This window comes from Rhinopithecus roxellana, chromosome 16, assembly GCF_007565055.1.
Source record: "Rhinopithecus roxellana isolate Shanxi Qingling chromosome 16, ASM756505v1, whole genome shotgun sequence".
Taxonomy (NCBI): domain Eukaryota; kingdom Metazoa; phylum Chordata; class Mammalia; order Primates; family Cercopithecidae; genus Rhinopithecus; species Rhinopithecus roxellana.
In genome coordinates this window covers 32,814,812-32,835,668 of record NC_044564.1, presented here as the reverse complement: position 1 = coordinate 32,835,668, position 20,857 = coordinate 32,814,812, and the positions used below count along the sequence as shown (strand labels likewise).

The 20,857-nt window shown below is 40.9% G+C and overlaps 1 protein-coding gene across 1 annotated transcript; it reads right to left on the bottom strand.

Moving 5' to 3' along the window:
* Positions 1–11,904: 11,904 nt before the first annotated feature.
* Positions 11,905–20,217, bottom strand: LOC115893867 (tigger transposable element-derived protein 1-like). Its single transcript, XM_030919105.1, has 3 exons — positions 20,103–20,217; positions 17,321–17,383; positions 11,905–12,487 (listed from the first exon to the last, which is right to left on the bottom strand). The coding sequence occupies exons 1-3, from the start codon at positions 20,196–20,198 to the stop codon at positions 12,359–12,361; spliced, it is 288 nt and encodes a 95-aa protein (XP_030774965.1). The 5' UTR covers positions 20,199–20,217; the 3' UTR covers positions 11,905–12,358.
* Positions 20,218–20,857: the final 640 nt, after the last annotated feature.

Below are 20,857 nucleotides of genomic sequence, written 5' to 3'. Positions count from 1 at the left end.
CCCACAGAAATACAAACTACCATCAGAGAATACTATAAACACCTCTACACAAATAAACCAGAAAACCTAGAAGAAATTGACAAATTCCTGGACACATACACCCTCCCAAGACTAAACCAGGAAGAAGTCGAATCCCTGAATAGACCAATAACATGTTAGGAAATACAGGCAATAATTAATAGCCTACCAACCAAAAAAAGCCCAGGACCAGATGGATTCACAGCCGAATTCTAGAGGTACAAAGAGGAGCTGGTACCATTCCTTCTGAAACTATTCCAAAAAATAGAGAAAGAGGGACTCCTCTCTAACTCATTTTATGAGGCCAGCATCATCCTGATACCAAAACCTGGCAGAGACACAATAAAAAAAGAAAATTTCAGGTCAATATCCATGATGAATATTGATGAGAAAATCCTCAATAAAATACTGGCAAACCGAATCCAGCGGCACATTAAAAAGCTTATCCACTATGATCAAGTTGGCTTCATCCCTAGGATGCAAGGCTGGTTTAACATACACAAATCAATAATTGTAATCCATCACATAAACAGAACCAATGACAAAAACAACATGATTATCTCAATAGATGCAGAAAAGGCCTTCGATAAAATCCAACACCCCTTCATGATAAAAACACTCAATAAACTAGATATTGATGGAACATATCTCAAAATAATAAGAGCTATATATGACAAACCCACAGCCAATATCACATTGAATGGACAAAAACTGAAAGCGTTCCCTTTGGAAACCAGCACAAGACAAGGATGCCCACTCTCACCACTCCTATTCAACATACTATTGGAAGTTCTGGCCAGGGGGATCAGGCAAGAGATAGAAAGAAAGGGTATTCAAATAGGAAGAGAGGAAGTTAAGTTGTCTCTGTTTGCAAATGACATGATTGTATATTTCGAAAACCCCGTGTCTCAGCCCAAAAACTCCATAAACTGATAAGCAACTTCAGCAAAGTCTCAGCATACAAAATGAATGTGCAAAAATCACAAGCATTCCTATACACCAATAATAGACAAACAGAGAGCCAAATCATGAGCAAGCTCCCATTCACAATTGCTACAAAGAGAATAAAATACCTAGGAATACAACTTAAAATGGATGTGAAGGACCTCTTCGAGGAGAAATACAAACCACTGCTCAAGAAAGTAAGAGAGGACACAAACAAATGGAAAAACATTCCACGCTCATGGATAGGAAGAATCAATATCATGAAAATGGCCACACTGCACAAAGTAATTTATAGATTCAATGCTATTCCCATCAAGGTACCATTGACTTTCTTCACAGAATTAGAAAAAAATACTTTAAATTTCATATGGAACCAAAAAAGAGACTGTATAGCCAAGACAATCCTAAGCAAAAACAACAAACTGGTCATTAGAGAAATGCAAATCAAAACCACAACGAGATACCATCTCATGTCAGTTAGAATGGCAGTTATTAACAAGTCAGGAAACAGTGGCAGGGTGCGGTGGCTCATGCCTGTAATCCCAGCACTTTGGGAGGCCGAGGCTGGCGGATCACGAGGTCAGGAGATCGAGACCATCCTGGTTAACACAGTGAAACCCTGTCTCTACTAAAAATACAAAAAATTAGCCAGGAATGGTGGTGGGCACCTATAGTCCCAGCTACTCAGGAGGCTAAGGCAGGAGAATGGCTTGAACCCAGGAGGTGGAGCTGGAAGTGAGTCAAGACCATGCCACTGCACTCCAGCCTGGGTGACAGAGAGACTCCATTTCAAAAAAAAAAATTTAAAAAAGAAAAAGTCAGAAAAAACAGATGCTGGAGAGGATGTGAAGAAATAGTAACGCTTTTACACTGTTGGCGGGAGTGTAAATTAGTTCAACCATTGTGGAAGACAGTGTGGCGATTCCTCAAGGATGTAGAACTGGAAATACCATTTGACCCATCAGTCCCATTACTGGGTATATACCCAAAGGATTATAAGTCATTCTGCTATAAAGACACATGCACATGTATGTTTATTGCAGCACTATTCACAATAGCAAAGACTTGGGACCAACCCAAATGCCCATCAATGTTAGACTGAATAAAGAAAATGTGGCAATATACACTATAGAATACTATGCAGTCATAAAAAAGGATGAGTTCATGTCCTTTGCAGGGACGTGGATAAAGCTGGAAACCATCATTCTCAGCAAAGTAACACAAGGACAGAAAACCAAACACCACATGTTCTCACTCATAAGTGGGAGTTGAACAACGAGAACACATGGACTCAGGGTGGTGGGGGTGGCAGACATCACACACCAGGGCCTGTCAGGGGTTGGGGGCCTGGGGGAGGGATAGCATTAGAAGACATACCTAATGTAGATGACGGGCTGATGGGTGCAGCAAACCACTATGGCACATGTATACCTATGTAACAAACCTGCACATTCTGCACATGTACCCCAGAACTTAAAGTATAATAATAAAAAAAAAGTCTCCCAAAAAAGAAAAGTCCAGGACCAGATGGCTCCACTGCCAAATTCTACTAAGCTTTCAAAAAAGAACACCAATTTTCTTCAAATTACTCCAAAAAGTTTAAGAGGAAGAAGTTCTCGGCCAGGTGTGGTGGCTCACACCTGTAATCCCAGCACTTTGGGAGGCAGAGGAGGGCAGATCACGAGGGTCAGCAATTTGAGACTGGACTGGCCAACATAGTGAAACCCCATCTCTACTAAAAATACAAAAATTAGCCAGGCTTAGTGGCACACGCCTGTAGTCCCAGCTACTTGAGAGGCTCAGGCAAGAGAATCGCTTGAACCTGGGAGGCGGAGGTTGTGGTGAGCTGAGATTGAGCCACTGCACTCCAGCCTGGGCAATAGAGCAAGACTCCATCTAAAAAAAAAAAGAGGAAGAAGTTCTCCTTAAATCATTCTATGAGGCAAGCATTACACTGACACTGAAACCAAATAAGAACAAGGACACCAACAAAAAAACTAAAGGCCAATGTCCTTGATGAACAGAAATGCAAAAATTCTCCACAAAATACTAACAAACAAAACTCAAACAGCACATTAAAAAAAAAATGACCAAGTGGGATTTATCTCAGATATGCAAGGGTGGATCAACATACAAAAATCAATAAATATGATACATCACATCCACAGAATCAAGGACAACACCATATGATTTTCTCAATAGATGCAGAAAAACATTGTCTTTTCATGATAAAAACTCTCAAAAACTACACATGGAAGGTGAGAGATGAGGTAGATATATTTAAGAAAAACTACACATAGAAGGAATATACTTCAACATAATAAAAGCCATGTATGACAGACCCACAGCTAGTATCATTCTCAAGAGGGGAAAACTGAAAGACTTTCCTGTGATCTGGAACACAAGGATGTCCACTTTCACCACTGTTATTCAACATAGTACTGGAAGTCATAGCTAGGGCAATCACACAAGAGAAAGAAATAAAGGGCATTCAAATTGGAAAGGAAGAAGTCAAATTATCCTTGTTTACAGATGACACAATCTTATATTTGGAAAAACCTTAAGACTCTACCAAAATACTATTAGAACTGACAAATTCAATAAAGTTGCAGGATACAAAAGTAACATACAAAAATCAGTAGCACTTCCATATGCCAACAGTGAACAATTTGAAAAAGAAAAAAGTAATCCCATAAAAAAAACAATCACCACAATAAAATTAAATACCTAGGAATTAACTGAAGAAGGGAAAGACCTCTACAAGGAAAACTATAAAACACTGATGAAAGAAATCGAAGAGTACACATGAAATCGAAAGATCCTACGTTCATGAATCAAAAGAATCAATATTGTTAAAATGTCCATACTACCCAAAGCACTCTACAGATTCAATGCAATTCCTATCAAAATATCAATGACATTCTTCACAGAAATAGAAAAAACAATCCTAAAATTTATATGGAATCACAAAAGACCCAGAATAGCCAAAGCTATTGCATAAAAACAGACGCATAGACCAATGGAACAGAATAGAAAACCAATAAACAAATCCACACATCTATAGTGAACTCATTTTCGACAAAGGTGCCAAGAACATACACTGGAGAAAGGATAGTCTCTTCAAAAAATAGCGCTGAAAAAACTGGATATCCTTATGCAGAAGAATAAAACTAGATACCTATCTCTCCACTGTATACAAAAATCAAATTAATATGGATTAAAAATTTAAATCTAAGACCTCAAACTATGAAACTACTACAAGAAAACACTGGAGAAACCTTCCAGGACATTTATCTAGGTAACAATTTCTTGAGCAATACCCCACAAGCACAGGCAATCAAAGACAAAATGGACAAATGAGATGGTTAAAAAGCTTCTGCACAGCAAGGGAAACAATCAACAAAGTGAAGAGACAACCTACAGAATGGAAGAAAATATTTGCAAACTACCTATCTAACAAGGGATTAATAACCAGAATATACAAGGAGTTTAAACTCTACAGGGAAAAATCTAATAATCTGATCAAAAAATGGGCAAAAGATTTGAATAGACATTTTTTAAAAGAATACATACAAATGGCAAACAAAAGGCATATGAAACAGTGCTCAACATCAATGATCATCAAAGAAATGCAAATCAAAACTATAACGAGATATCATCTCACCCCAGTTAAAATACCTTATACCCAAAAGACAGGCAAGAACAAATGCTGGAGAGGATGTAAAGAAAAGGGAACCCTTCTACATTGTTGATGGGAATGTAAATTAGTACAGCCACTATGGACAACGGTTTGGAGGTTCCTCACAAAACTAAAAATTGAGCTACCAGATGATCCAGCAATCCCACTGCTGGGCATATAACCAAAAGAAAGGAAATCAGTGTATTGAGGAGATATCCACACTCCTATGTTAGTTGCAGCACTGTTTACAATAGTTAAGATTTGGAACCAACGTAAGTGTCCATCAACAGATGAATGGATAAAGAAAATGTGGTAATTATACACAGTGGAGTACTATTCACCCTTAAAAAAAAAATGAGATCTAGTCATTTGCAATGACTTTGATGGAACTGCATGTCATTATGTTAAGTGAAATAAGCCAGGTACAGAAAGACAACCATCACATGTTCTCACTTACTTATGGGATCTAAAAGTCAAAACAATTGAACTCATGGACACAGAGGGTACAAGGATGGTTATCAGAGTCTGGGAAGGGTAGTGGGGGGAGGTAGGGGGAGGTGGGATGGTTAATGGGTACAAAAAACATAGCTAGAACTAGTAAATAAGACCTACTATTTGATCACACGACAGGGTGACTATAGTCAATAACTTCATTGCACATTTTTAAATAACTTAAGAATGTAACTGCATTTCTGCAACTCAATGGATAAATGCTTGAGGGAATGGATACCCCATTCTTTACAGTGTACTTATTTCACATTGCATGCCTGTATCAAAACAACTCATGTACCCATAAATATATACACCTACTAGTACCCACAAAAAATTAAAATTTAAAAATTCAAAAAATACTAAAAACAGAGCTACCATATGATCCAGCAATCCCATTGCCAGCTATATACCCAAAAGAAAAGAGATCAATATATTGAAGAGATATCTGCACTCCTAGGTTTGTCGCAGCACTATTCACAATAACCAAGATTAGGAAGCAACCTAAGTGTCTATCAACAGATGAATGGATAAAGAAAAGGTGGCAATTATATACAATGGACTACTATTCAGCCATTAAAAAGAATGGGATCCAGTCATTGCAACAACACGGATGGAAGTGAGGTTATTATGTGAAGTGAAATAAGTCAGACACAGAAAAACAAACTTCACATGTTCTCACTTATTTCTGAGTGCTAAAAACTGAAAACAGTTGAACTCATGGAGATGGAGAGTAGAAGAATGGTTACCAGAGGCTGGGAATGGTCATGGGGAGGCTGGGGGTAAGTAGGAGTAGTTAATGGGTTCAAAAAATACTTAGAAATAATGAATAAGATTTACTATTTGACAGCACAACAGGGTGACTACAGTCATCAATAATTTAATTGTGCATCAAAAAATAACTTAAAGAGTATAATTGGATTGTTTGTAATACAAAGAATAAATGCTTGAGGGGATTGATACTCCATTTTGCATGATGTGATTACTGCTTATTGCATGCCTGAATCAAAGTATCTCATGTAGCTGGGCCTGATGGCGTGTGCCTGTAGTCCCAGCAACTCGAGAGGCTGAGGTGGGAGTGCCACTTCAGCAGAGGAGGTCAAGGCTGAAGTGAGCCGTGATTGTACTGCTCCACTCCCTCCTGGGCAACAGAGCGACACCCTTTCTCAAAAAAAATAAAATAAGGCCGGGCGCGGTGGCTCAAGCCTGTAATTCCAGCACTTTGGGAGGCCGAGACGGGCGGATCACGAGGTCAGGAGATCGAGACCATCCTGGCTAACATGATGAAACCCCGTCTCTACTAAAAAATACAAAAAACTAGCCGGGCGACGTGGCGGGCGCCTGTAGTCCCAGCTGCTTGGGAGGCTGAGGCAGGAGAATGGCGTAAACCCAGGAGGCGGAGCTTGCAGTGAGCTGAGATCCGGCCACTGCACTCCAGCCTGGGCGACAGAGCGAGACTCCGTCTCAAAAAAATAAAATAAAATAAAGGAAAATATCAGTATATTCTCATGGTATATTTTATCTTTAAAAAAATGAAAAGGGATTAAACATTTCCTGGCCTTCACCCTGTAAACATCTGTAAAAATAACAATTCCTGTAGCAATGAATGTCCCTAGTGCCCAGATTACGGTCCTTATATATCATTTTTCACTAAAAGAAGCAAGGGTTCCTGACAGTAATGGTAGATTCCAGGTCTGGGGCAGTAAATGTTCAAGATGAGCTTGGAAGCCAGGCGCAGTGGCTCACACCTGTAATCCCAGCACTTCGGGAGGCCAACGCAGGCAGATCACCCGAGGTCCGGAGTTCGAGACCAGCCTGGCCAACAGTGAAACCCCGTCTCTACTTAACTTCTCCCCTCTGAGAAGGTGATTTATTACTTATGTGGGAGAACACTCAAAATCTGGTGCCAGAATGGTAACAGTGATTTTTAAGCGTTCAAGGTATTTGCATACTGCATCTCACTTGAGACTCACAAGACTACAGGCCTGATAAATCATAACCCCAACTTTACCAGTGAGAAAACTAAGGCTCAAAGTCAATTGCTGAGAACACACACCCTAAAAACCACACCCTAACAGCCAAAACTCCCTGTGACACTGGAGCAGATCGGCCTTCTTCCAACTGACCACTTCCTCCAATATTAGCTCTGGGTCACCAGTCAGCAAAAATCCTTATTAAAAAGTTGAAAGTGGAACGTCTAATTATAGTACTGCAATTCACATTAAGGTGTGGATTTTAACAGACTGATTTTAAAAGGCACTTTAATAAACTAATTTCTTAAATCTCTGGAGTGGTAGGAAAAGGGAAAGGATTGTTTTTGTTTTGCCTCATTTTTGTTTTGTTTTTGTTTTGGCATACTCAGGATGATTTGGGAGAGAAGATCTGATCAGGAGGTACCTTCTCCATACACCTTAGCTACATTTTTATGCCATTACAGAAAGGTAGGAGTCAGGAACTTGTTCCCCCTTCCAAAAGTTAGCTAACTCCAACTAAAAGCCGAAACAGAAATACTTGAGAGACTTCTTTTCCATTCCTCTTCCGTTTTCTTTCTTTCTTTTTTTTTTGGGGGGGGGGGGGGACGGAGTCTTGCTCTGTCGCCCAGGCTGGAGTGCAGTGGCCGGATCTCAGCTCACTGCAAGCTCCGCCTCCCGGGTTTACGCCATTCTCCTGCCTCAGCCTCCGGAGTAGCTGGGACTACAGGCGCCTGCCACCTCGCCCGGCTAGTTTTTGTATTTTTAGTAGAGACGGGGTTTCACCGTGTTAGCCAGGATGGTCTCGATCTCCTGACCTCGTGATCCGCCCGTCTCGGCCTCCCAAAGTGCTGGGATTACAGGCTTGAGCCACCGCGCCTGGCCTCCTCTTCCATTTTCTAGCTCTACTTCCCCTACTTCCACTCTGAGTTAAATGTTAAAACATTTAAAACCTCTTGAGTAAATAGCTCAATATTTAGTGGCCGGGTGCAGTGGCTCACGCCTGTAATCCCAACACTTTGGGAGGCCGAGGCAGGCAGATCACGAGGTCAGTAGATCAAGGCCATCCTGGCTAATACAGTGAAACCCTATCTCTACTAAAAATACAAAAAAGTAGCTGAGCGTGGTGGCGGACGCCTGTAGTCCCAGCTACTCAGGAGGCTGAGGCAGGAGAATCGCTTGAACCCAGGAGGGAGAGGTCACAGTGGGCCGAGATCACGTTGCTGCACTCCAGCCTGGGCAACAGAGCCAGACTCCATCTTAAAAAAAAAAAAAAAAAAGGATTAAATAAATTTGGGCTTAGAGAACTCTGTTTCATTTTATTAGCATCGAGGTCCCATAAAATTGACATAAAGAATCAGGTAATCACAGAAAACCAGTAACATCAAATACATAGTTAAAGTTGATTTATAGGCCGGGCGCGGTGGCTCAAGCCTGTAATCCCAGCACTTTGGGAGGCCGAGACGGGCGGATAACGAGGTCAGGAGATCGAGACCATCCTGGCTAACACAGTGAAACCCCGTCTCTACTAAAAATACAAAAACTAGCCGGGCGAGGTGGCGGGCGCCTGTAGTCCTAACTACTCGGGAGGCTGAGGCAGGAGAATGGCGGGAACCCGAAAGGCGGAGCTTGCAGTGAGCTGAGATCTGGCCACTGCACTCCAGTCCGGGGGACAGAGCGAGACTCCGCCTCAAAAAAAAAAAATAAATAAAAATAAAGTTGATTTATATCGGGTCCTAAATGCATTATAGATCTGCTGCCCCAAATATCAAAGCTGCTAATACCAATAGCAAGAATTTACAAATATATAAACAGAGTAGTACCAAATTTATTGGATTTATTTATGGGATAGTCACCTGTCTCTCACTCCTAATTATCAGAGAGAGTTCCAAAAACTTAGTATCCTATTGTTCATCCCAACATTTGAGAAATATTTAAAATCATAATCAAGGAATATTTATAAATAATTCACAGAAGAAATACAAATGATCAGATTAACAAAGGTATTTCTTAAATAATAATATTTTGTATAAGTATCTGAGAGGTTTAGAAGTCCTGAACTCTTAAATACTCCAGGTAATAGTATTAACTGTAATAATTTTTTAAACTAGTAATAGCTGCCACTTAGTACTTACCATGTGTGAGACACTACACTAAATATTTTAAAACAATGTATTCTTCTATTATCTCCATTTTATGGACGGAGAAACTGATGCTCAAGAACATTAGGTAACATATCCAAGATCACAAAACTGGTAGAAAAAGAAAGCAGAGCAAGAAGGCAATTAGGCATGAGGTATCAAAAGCCTTCAAAATTTGTGTATATTTGGAGCCAGTAATCTTCCTTGGAGTTTATCATAAAGAAAGAATTATAGGCCAGGTGCAGTGGCTCACGCCTGTAGTCTCAGCACTTTGGTAGGCCGAGGCAGGTGGATCACAAGGTCAGGAGATCGAGACCATTTTGGCTAACACAGTGAAACCCCATCTCTACTAAAAAATACAAAAAAATTAGCCGGACATGGTGGTGGGCGCCTGTAGTCCCAGCTACTCGGGAGTCTGAGGCAGGAGAATGGCGTAACCCAGGAGGCAGAGCTTACAGTGAGCCGAGATCACGCCACTGCACTCCAGTCTGGGCGACAGAATGAGACTCTGTCTCAAAAAAAAAAAAGAATTATTAAAATATAATACAATTCTGGCCAGGTGCAGTGGCTCACGCCTGTAATCCCAGCACTTTGGGAGGTTAGGAGTTCGAGACCAGCCTGTCCAACATGGTGAAACCCTGTCTCTACTAAAAATTAAAAAAATTAGCCAGGCATGGTAGCAAGCGCTTGTAATCCCAGCTACTCGGGAGGCTAAGGCAGGAGAAGTGTTTAAACCCAGGAGGTGGAGGTTGCAGTGAGTTGAGATCATGCCACTGTACCCTAGCCTGGGTGCAACACAGGGAGACCCTGTCTCAAAAAAGAAAAGAAAAGAAATATACAACTTTATTTTTACAACAATGTCCATTGTCATATTATTTATAACGATGAGAAGAAGTAAACAACCTAAAGGTCCAACAAAAACCAAATGGCTAGTTTCAGTATATCCTGCACTGATGTAACAGAATACTATGCAGCTATTTCAAATGATGGCTTAAATGTATATTTATTGAAACAGAAAATCTAGTCCCACATTACATGGAAAAAGCAAAATACAGAGAATTACATACAGTATAAGGTTTTATTTTAAATAGCATAGGTAGAAAAAAGTTAAGAATAATATACTCCAGGGGAGGGGGGAGGGATAGCATTAGGAGATATACCTAATGTAAATGACGAGTTAATGGGTGCAGCACACCAACATGGCACATGTATACATATATAACAAACCTGCACATTGTGCACATGTACCCTAGAACTTAAAGTATAATACTAATAATAAAAAAAGAATAATATACTCCACAATGTTACATCTTGTGGTAAAATTTTAAGTGATGTATTTCTTTACTCTTATATACTTTTTAGTATTTCTACAACAAAAATGAACTACCTATATGAACATTTGTTTAAAAGGTCCTAAGAAAACTCTATATACTGCCCATGGGAATGCAAAACAATATTGTCATTTTGGAAACCTGGCATTCCTTATCAAATTAAGCGCATCTGCGATATAATCCTACCATTCTACTCTTCAGTATGTACCTAAGAGAAATGAAAGTCTATGCCCCACACAAATGTTTAAAGCAGCTTTATTAACAATAACCAAAAACTGAAAATAATTCAAATATCCATCAACAGATGAATGGATAAACAAAATGTGGTACATCCATACAATGGAATACTACTTAACAACAAAAAGGAATGAAATATTGATATATGCCTGGATACACAACATGCTTAACCCTCAAAATCATTATGCTAAGTGAAAGAAACCAGACACAAAAGAGTACACATTACAGACATGTCTTGGAGATACTGCAGGTTCAGTTCCAGAGCACTGCAATAAAGCAAACATCACAATAAAGCAAATCACACAAATTTGTTTCCCAGTGCTTATAAAAATTAGGTTTACAGCCTGGTGCGGTGGTTCATGCCTATAATCCCAGCACTTCGAGAGACTTAGGCAGGTGGATCACTTGAGCCTAGGAGTTTGAGACCACCCTGGGCAACACTGTGAAACCCTATCTCTACAAAAAATACAAACAATTAGCCGGGTGTGGTGATACATGCCTGTAGTCCCAGCTACTCAGGAGGCTGAGGTGGGAGGATTGCTTGAGCCTGGGAGGCAGAGGTTGCAGGGAGCTGAGATTATGCCACTGCACTCCAGCCTGGGTGACAGAGCGAGACCCTGTTTCCCCACCCCCCCCAAAAAAATATGTTTACAAGATACTGTAGTCTATTAAGTATACAACAGCACTACATCTTTAAAAAATGTGCCTACTTTAATTTTAAGATACTGTATTGCTAAAAAACGCTACTGATCAGCTAAGCCTTCAGCAAGCAAGTAATAATCTTTTTTCTGGTAGAGGGTCTTGCCTTGATTTTTTTTTTTTTTAATTTTAGAGACAGGGTTTCGCTCTGTCACCCAGGCTGGAGTGCAGTGGTGTGATCGTAACTCACTGCGGGCCTCAACTTCTGGGGCTCAAGTGATCCTCCCACATCAGCCTCCTGAATGGCTGAGACCACAGGTGTGCACCACCATGCCCAGCTAAATTTTTATTTATTTATTTATTTATTTATTTATTTATTTATTTATTTATAGAGACAAGGTCTCCCTTTGTTGCCCAGGCTGGTCTCAAACTCCAGGCCTCAAGTGATCCTCCCATGTTGGCCTGAAAAAATGCTGGGACTACACATGTGAGCTACCATACCCAGCCCTGCCTGGATGTTGATGGTTGCTGACTAATCAGGGTGGTGGCTAAGAAAATTTCTAAAATAAGACAACGATGAAGTCTGCTACATCGACTCTTTCTTTCATGACAGATTTCTCTGTAGCATGCAATGCTGTTTGATAGCATTTTACTTACTGTAGAAATTCTTTCAGAATTGAAGTCAATCCTCTTAATCCCTGCCACTGCTTTATCATCTAAGTTTATGTACTGTTCTAAATCTTTTGTTATCATCTCAACAACATTTGTAGCATCCTCACCAGGAGTAGAGTCCATCTCAAAAAATCACTTTCTTTGCTCATCCATAAAAAGCAACTCCTCATCCTTTCCAGTTTTATTATGAAATTGCAGCAATTCAGTCACATCTTCAGTTTCCACTTCTAATTCTAGTTATCTTGCTACTTCCACCACCTCTGCAGTTCCTTCCTCCAGTGAAGTTTTGAGCCCTGCAAAGTCATCCATGAGAGTTGGAATCATCTTCTTCCAAACTGCTGTTAATGTTGATATTTTCACGTCCTCCTATGAATCATAAATGTTCTTAATGGCATCTAGAATGGTGAATCCTTTCCAGAAAGTTTTCAATTTACTTTGCTCAGATCCATCAGAGGAATCACTATCTAAGGCAGCTATAGCCTTATGAGATATATTTCTTAAATAATAAGACTTGGCCAGGTGTGATGGCTCACGCCTGTAATCCCAGCACTTTAGGAAGTCTAGGTGTGTGGATCGCGAGATCAGGAGTTTAAGATCAGCCCAGCCAAATTGGTGAAACCCTGTCTCTACTAAAAATACAAAAATCAGCCAGGTGTGGTGGCACACGCCTATAATCCCAGCTACTCAGGGGGCTGAGGCAGGATAATCACTTGAATCCGGATCCGGGAGTCGAAGGTTGCAGTGAACCAAGATCATCCCCACTAAGTGAGAGGAGGAGGAGGAGGAGGAGGAGAAAAAGAAAAAGGAGGAGGAGGAGGAGGAGGAGAAGGAGGAGAAGAAGAAGGAGAAGAAGAAGGAGAAGAAGAGGAAGAGGAAGAGAGGAAGAGGAAGAAGAAGATGAGGAAGAGGAAGAAGAAGAAGGAGGAGGAGGAAAAGGAGGAGGAGGAGGAGGAGGAAGAGGAGGAGGAGGAGGAGGAGGAGGAGGAGAAGGAAAAAATTAAGATCAAGGAAAAATTATTCCTTAATCCATGAGCTACAGAATGGATATTGTGTTAGCAGGCATGAAAATATTAATCTCCTTATACATCTCCATTAGAGCGTTGGGTGACCAGGTGCAATGTCAATGAACAGTGATATTTTGAAAAGAATTTTTTTTTTCTGAGGAATAGGTCTCAACAGTGGACTTAAATTATTTAGTAAATTATGCTGTCAACAGATGTGTTGTCATTTGGGCTTTGTTGTTCCATGTATAGAACACAGGTAGAGAAGACTTAAAATAATTCTCCCTCTTTGAGATAGAGTCTCACTGTTGCCCAGGCTGGAATGGCACCATCATGGCTCACTGCAGCCTTGACTTCCCCGGGCTCAGGTGATCCTCCCACCTCAGTCTCCCAAGTAGCTTGGACCACAGGCACACCCACACCTGGTTAATTTTTGTATATTTTGTAGAGACGTTTCGCCATGGTACCCAGGCTGGTCTTGAACTCCTAGACTCAAGTAATCCGCCCACCTCAGCCTCCCAAAATGCTGGGATTACAGGTGTTAGCCCCCACACTTGGCCAATGTAATTCTTACAGGCCCCAGGATTTTAAACATGGTAAATGAGCATCAGCTTCAACCACAGGTCACCAATTGCATTAGCCCCTAACAAGAACATCAGCTTGTTTTTTGAACCTTTAAAGCTAGGTGTTGACTTCTCCTCTCTAGCTGTACAAATTCTAGATAGCATCTACTTCCAATTTAAAGCTGTTTTATCTACATTGAAATTTTCTTTAGTGTAGCCACCTTTATCTATGATCTTAGGTAGACCTTCTGGGTAATTTACTGCAGCTTCTACATCAACTTGCTACTTTAGGTTGTACTTTTAAGTTATGTCAGTGTTCCATTTTATGGATATACCATATGTCATTTATTCATTCATTCATCAGTTGGTAGACACTTGAGTTGCTTCCACTTTTTGGCTACTATAAATAATGCTGCTATGAACATTCATGTGCTTTGATATATAAATCATACATACTGTTTGGTTCCATTTATATGAAATTCAAGAATAGGCAAAACTAATCTACAGTGGGTAGATGTCAGAAGAGTAGTTACTCAGGGGCAGGCACCTAGTGTCTACTGAAGAAAGGTACCAAAGAAACTTTCAGGAGGAATAGAAACATCACATATTCTTATCTAGGTGGAGGTCACAAAGAGGTAGATAACTTAAAAGTCATACCACTTCACACCTATTAGAATAGCTATAATCAAAAAGATAATATTAATTTTAATGCTTAGTAATAATTGGCTGGGTGCAGTGGCTCACATCTGTAATCCCAGCACTTTGGGAGGCCAAGGCAGGCAGATCACTTGAGGTCAGATGTTCAAAAATAGCCTGACCAACATGGTGAAACTCCATCTCTACTAAAAATACAAAAATTAGCCAGGCATGGTGGTGCACACCTGTAATCCTAGCTACTTGGGAGGCTGTGGTAAGAGGATCCCTTGAACCTGGGAGGCGGAGGTTGCAGCAAGCCAAGGTCACGCCATTGCACTCCAGCCTGGGCAAAAAGAGCAAAACTCCATCTCAAAACAACAATAACAAAAAACTTAGTAATAATTGTCAGCAAAGATGTGGAGAAATGGAAATCCTTGTACATGTTAATGGGAATGTAAAACAGTGCAACCACTCTGGAAAACAGTTTGGCAATGCCTCAAAATATTAAAAGGAGAGAACCATATGACCCAGCAATTCTCCTGGCATGTACCCAAGAGAAATAGAAACACATGTCCACACGAACACAATTGTTCATAGCAGCATTATTCATAACAACCAAAAGTGGAAACAGCCTAAATTTTCATTAACTGATGAATGGATAAATAAAATGTAGTACATACACAAAATGAACACTATTTGGCAACAAAAAGGAATGAAGTGTTGATACTTGCTACAACATGGATGAATCTCGAAAACATTATGCCAAATGAAAGAAGTCAGTCACAAAAGATGACACGTTGTAAGATTTCATTCCTACGAAAGGGCTAGAATACTGTGGTGAGCCATGCTGTCACCACTGCACTCTAGCCTGGGTAACCGAGCGAGACCTAGACTCAAAGAAAAAAAAAAAAAAAAAACAAGGGCCAAAATAGACAAACATAAAATATATGGAAAGAGCAAGTAGACCAGTGGTTCCCAAGAACTGGCAGGGTAAAGGGAAAGGGAGGACAGGAGCGACTGCTAATGGGCACCAGGTTTCTTTCAGGGTGATAAAAATTTTCTAAAATTAGACTATGGTGATGGGTATAAAAATCTGTAAATATAGGCCGTATGCGGTGGCTCATGCCTGTAATCCCAGCACTTTGGGAGGCCAAGGTGGGAGGATCACCTGAGGTCAGGAGTTAGAAACCAGCCTGACCAACATGGAGAAACCCCGCCTCTACTAAAAATAGAAAATTAGCAGGGCATGGTGGCGCATGCCTGTAATCCCAGTTACTCACTCAGGAGCCTGAGGCAGGAGAATTGCTTTAACCCGGGAGGCAGAGCTTGCGGTGAGCCGAGATTGCGCCACTGCACTCCAGCGTGGGCAATAACAGCGAAACTCTGTCTCAAAAAAAAAAAAAAAAAAAATCTGTAAATATACTAAAAACCATTGAATTGTACACATTAAACAGGTGAATTTTGTGACATGTTAATTATATCCCAATAAAGCTATTTTTATTAAGCCATTAAGCAATACATTTAAAACCTGTATATTTAAACCTATGTAAATTACACTTTAAGGTATTGATCAAAAGACATATTATGAACCACTAAAAATAAAGTAAGAAGGTCTAAGTAATATAATCATGGAATTTTATGGAAGGATGAGGTGTTGGAGGTCATCTGGTCCAGTATTTTGACTGAATAAGAAAACTGAAGGTCTGAGAAACATGACTCGTCTATTCTTGATGGCACAATTGAATAGAAAGTCAAAGACAGGTTATACTAATAAATTCAGAGAAAAAACAAGACGATGAATCACTAGAGTGGATTTCCTGGGATTTATTCCCTGCTCCATCACTGAATAACTTATTTGGTTTAGAGATATCTATTAATATTTAGTTTCCTTGGGCCAATGTTCCCAACTCTGTAAAATAACATGATATAGGATTGTTCTAAAAATTTATTTTATTTTATTTTATTTTGAGACAGAGTCTCGCTCTGTGCCCAGGCTGGAGTGCAATGGGCGTGATCTCTGCTCACTGCAAGCTCCGCCACCGGGGTTCACGTCATTCTCCTGCCTCCGCCTCCCGAGTAGCTGGGACTACAGGCGCCCACCACCACGCCCGGCTAATTTTTTGTATTTTTAGTAGAGATGGGGTTTCACCGTGTTAGCCAGGATGGTCTTGATCTCCTGACCTCGTGATCCACCCGCCTTGGCCTCCCAAAGTGCTGGGATTACAGGTGTGAGCCACCGTGCCCGGAGGATTGTTCTAAAAATTAAATGAGATTTGTTCGTTTAAGATGATGGAAGAGCTACAAGCTTTTTTGTTAGTCCCTCCTGAAACTTTATTAAAATGACAGTAAAAGTTATTTTCAGGGTATAAAAGTGCAATATTGAAGAGAAAGAAAGGAAAGCCATCAGCAAACAAGTGATTTTTATCAAGCTTTTGGAAAACACTGAGTTTGGAGAACTGATCACTTATAAAGCACTGATAAAGAAGGAACCACTACTTAGAAAATGAGTGCATAGCCAGGAGCAGTGCCTATAATCCCAGCTATTTGGAAGGCTAAAGAGGGAGGATCACTTAAGGCCAGAATTCGAGACCAGCCTGGCCAACATGGCAAAAGCCCGTCTCTACTAAAAATACCAAAAAAAAAAAAAAAAAAAAAAAAAAAAAATAGCTGGGAGTGATGTCGCATGCCTGTAAACTCAACTAGTCAGGTGGCTGAGACGGAAGAATTGCTTGAACCCTTGAGATGGAGGTTGCAGTGAGCTGAGATGGCGCCACTGCACTCCAGCCTGAGCAACAGAGCAAGACTTTGTATCAAAAAGAAAATAATAATAATAATAAAAAGTAGCCAGGCATGGTACCCAGGAGACTGAGGCAGGAGGACCACTTGAGCCCAGGAGTTAGAGGCTGCAATGAGCTACGATCAAACCACTGTACTCCAGCCTGTGTGACTGTGTGTGTAAGTGGAAAAGACTCCCCGGTGGAAGAGCACACCAATCTTACCTGGAGAAACTTCAAATGCTTAGATTCAGAAAATTCAGTTAGGATGGTCAAGAGGAATGAGACCTGGGAACGAAAGCAGGGTTATTATTTAAAGCATGTGCTATGGTTTGAATGTCCCCGCAAAACGCATGTTGAAATTTAATTGCCCAACTGGGTGCAGTGGCTCACGCCTGTAATTCTAGCACTTTGAGAGGCTGAGGTAGGTAGATCACTTGAGGTTAGGAGTTCAAGAGCAGCATGGTCAACATTGGTGAAACCCTGTCTTTACTAAAAATACAAACATTAGCCGGGCATGGTGGTGCATGCCCGTAATCTCAACTTCTCGGGAGGCTGAGGCAGGAGAATTGTTTGAACTCAGAAGGCAGAGGTTGCAGTGAGCCAAGATCATGCCACCGCACTCCAGCTCCAGCCTGGGTGACAGAGCAAGACTCTGTCTAAAAAAAAGAGAGAGAGAGAGAGAGAGAGAAATAAATTTAATTGTCCATGTAACAGTATTAAGAGGTGAGACTTTAAGAGATGATTAGGTCATGAGGGCTCCACCTTCATGAATGGACTACTACTATTATCATGGGAGCGAATTTGTTGTCTCAGGAGTAGATGCTTAATTAGAAGGAGGGGGTTTGGCCAGATTTCCTTTCTCTGTCTTGTGTGCTCACTTCTGCCTTCCACCCTTCTGCCGTGGGATGGCCCTCACCAGATGCCAGAGCCAAGTTCTTGGACTCCCTAGCCTCCAGAATTGTGAGATGAATAAACTTCTTTTCTTTACAAATTACCCAGTGTGTGGTATTCTGTTGTATCAATAGAAAATGGACTAAAACAGCCTGAATAATATAGAGTGTATAAAAAGCACCCACTCCACTCCCACAAACCAGTAAGCAAAACATCCATCAAGGTGATTGTTCTCCAGGCAGAAAATAATAGTAATAGGCCGGGCACTGTGGTTCACGCCTATAATCCCAACACTTTGGGAGGCCGAGGCGGGTGGATCACGAGGTCAGGAGATGGAGATCATCCTGGCTAACATGGTGAAACCCCATCTCTACTAAAAATACAAAAAATTAGCCGGGCGTGGTGGCGGGTGCCTGTAGTCCCAGCTAATTTGGAGGCTGAGGCAAGAGAATGGCGTGAATCCAGGAGGCGGAGCTTGCAGTGAGCCGAGACTGCACCACTGCACTCCAGCCGGGGTGCCAGAGTGAGACTCCGTCTCAAAAAAACAAACAAACAAAAAACCCTGAAAGCGGTTTTCTATAAAGAAGTTTATTGAACCATCTAGGAAGAGAATTAGGGCAGCTAAACGGGGCACTGTTGGCCAAGAAGCCTGTTTGAGTATGAAAAGTTCAAAGTCAATCCTTCTATTGTCTCATTCTTTTTTTTTTTTTTTTTTTTTTCTGAGACAGAGTCTCGCTCTGTCACCAGGCTGGAGTGCAGTGGTGTGATCTCAACTCACTGCAGCCTCCACCTCCTGGGTTCAAGAGATTCTCCTGCCTCAGCCTCCCGAGTCGCTGGGACTGCAGACGCATGTCACAACGCCCAGCTAATTTTTGTATTTTTAGTAGAGACAGGGTTTCATCATGTTGGCCAGGATGGTCTCGATTTCTTGACCTCACGATCCGCTGCCTCGGCCTTCCAAAGTGCTGGGATTAAAGGCATGAGCCACTGCACCTAGACTATTGCCTCATTCTTAAAAGTGGATAGATTATTAAAGATTGCCAGACTTTTAAGGAAAATCTGTAATGTGAATGAGAAACACAAAAGAAAAGAGAGGAATGAATTAAGAGAACTAAGATAATTTCATAAGACAATTCATAAAACATAAAAAACTCTTTTAAAAAAAGATTAGGCCAGGCACAGTGGCTCACGTCTGTAATCCCAGCACTTTGGGGGGCCGAGTTGGGTGGATCACCTAAGGTAATCAAGAGTTCAAGACCAGCCTGGTCAACATGGCGAAACCCCATCTCTACTAAAAAAAATACAAAAATTAGCCGGGTGTGGTGGTGTGCACCTGTAGTCCCAGCTACTTGGGAGCTGAGGCAGGAGAATTGACTGAATCCGGGAGGCGGAGGTTGCAGTGAGCTGAGATCTCGCCACTGAACTCCAGCCTGGCCACAGTGCATGACTCCACCTCAGGAAAAAAAAAAAAAAAAAAAAAAAAAAAAAAATTTATGTATCCTCAAAAATATACAGAAGATACTACATTTATAAAACAAGAACCAGCTGCTATTAAAATTTTAAATATAATAATTCAATTAAATAACAGAAAGAGTTCTGGGAGATTAACAATTTGATGGCTCAAAAAAATTACAAGCATAGAGGTTAGAAGGTAAAGTCAAGACAGTCTTTCAGAAAGAAGAAACAAGACAGAAAGGTAGACCAAGAAGAAAGTTAAGGCCAAGCACAGTGGCTCACACCTGTAATACCAGCACTTTGGGAGGCCAAAGTGGGAGATCACTTGAGTCTAGGAGTTAGACCAGCCTGAACAACATAGGGAGACCCCCATCTCTACAAATAATTTAAAAATTAGCCAAGCTTGGTGGCACATGCCTGTAGTCCCAGCTACTTGGGAGGCTGAGGTGGGAGGGTCACTTGAGCGCTGGATGTTGAAGCTGCAGTGAGCTGTGACTGTGCCTCTGCATTCTATCCTGGGCAACAGAGCGAGACCCAGTCTCAAAAAAATAAAAAAGAAGAAAGTTAATACACATGAAGACCAATCCAGAAGCCCAATATTTAACTAAAATGATAATTCAAGAAAAAGAAAATGAAAGGATTTTAAAATTAATAGTACCAGAAAAACTCCCAGAATGATAGACTGGACTTGGGAAGCTGAGGCAGGAGAACTGCTTGAACCTGGGAGGCAGTGGTTGCAGCGAGCTGAGATCATGCCACCGGACTCCAGCCTGGGCAACAGAGCGAGATTCTATCTCAACTAAATAAATAAAGACACAAAAAAATGGAAAGGTATTCCATTTTCATGGATTGGAAGATTTAATATTGTTAAAATGATAATACTACCCAAAGTAATTTACAGGTTCAATACAATCCCTATCAAAATTATAGTAACTATTCTTCAAAGAAACAAAAAAAAGCAATCCTAAAATTTATGTAGAACCATGAAAGACCCCAAATAGCCAGAGCAATCCTGAGCAACAAGAACAAAGCTGGAGGCATCACACTACCTGGCTTCAAAATATACTACTACAAAGCTACCGTAACCAACTCAGCATTGTACTGGCATACAAACACACAAACAAAAGAAACAAAATCGAGAAACCAGCTATAAATTCACATATTTACTCATTTTCAACAAAGGTGCTAAGAACATATATTGGGGAAAGGATATGTTCTTCAACAAATTGTGCTGGGAAAACTGGATATTCATAAGCAGAAGAATGAAAACAGACCCCTATTTCTCACCATATACAAAAATCAAACCAAAATGGATTAAAGACTTAAATCTAGACCAGGCACAGTGGCTTACGCCTGTAATCCCAGCACTTTGGGAGGCCGAGGTGAGCAGATCATGAGGTCAGGAGCTCGAGA

Bases quoted from the DNA above. Each gene is read 5' to 3' on its own strand.
- LOC115893867 (XM_030919105.1), bottom strand. From the start codon at position 20,198: ATGATCTCAGCTCGCTGCAACCACTGCCTCCCAGGTTCAAGCAGTTCT. The intron at 17,384-20,102 runs GTACTATTAATT...TTTCGTTCCCAG, and splicing joins TCATTCTGGGAGTTTTTCTG to GTCTCATTCCTCTTGACCAT. The intron at 12,488-17,320 runs GTAAGATTGGTG...TATGATTCATAG, and splicing joins AGCATTTGAAGTTTCTCCAG to GAGGACGTGAAAATATCAAC.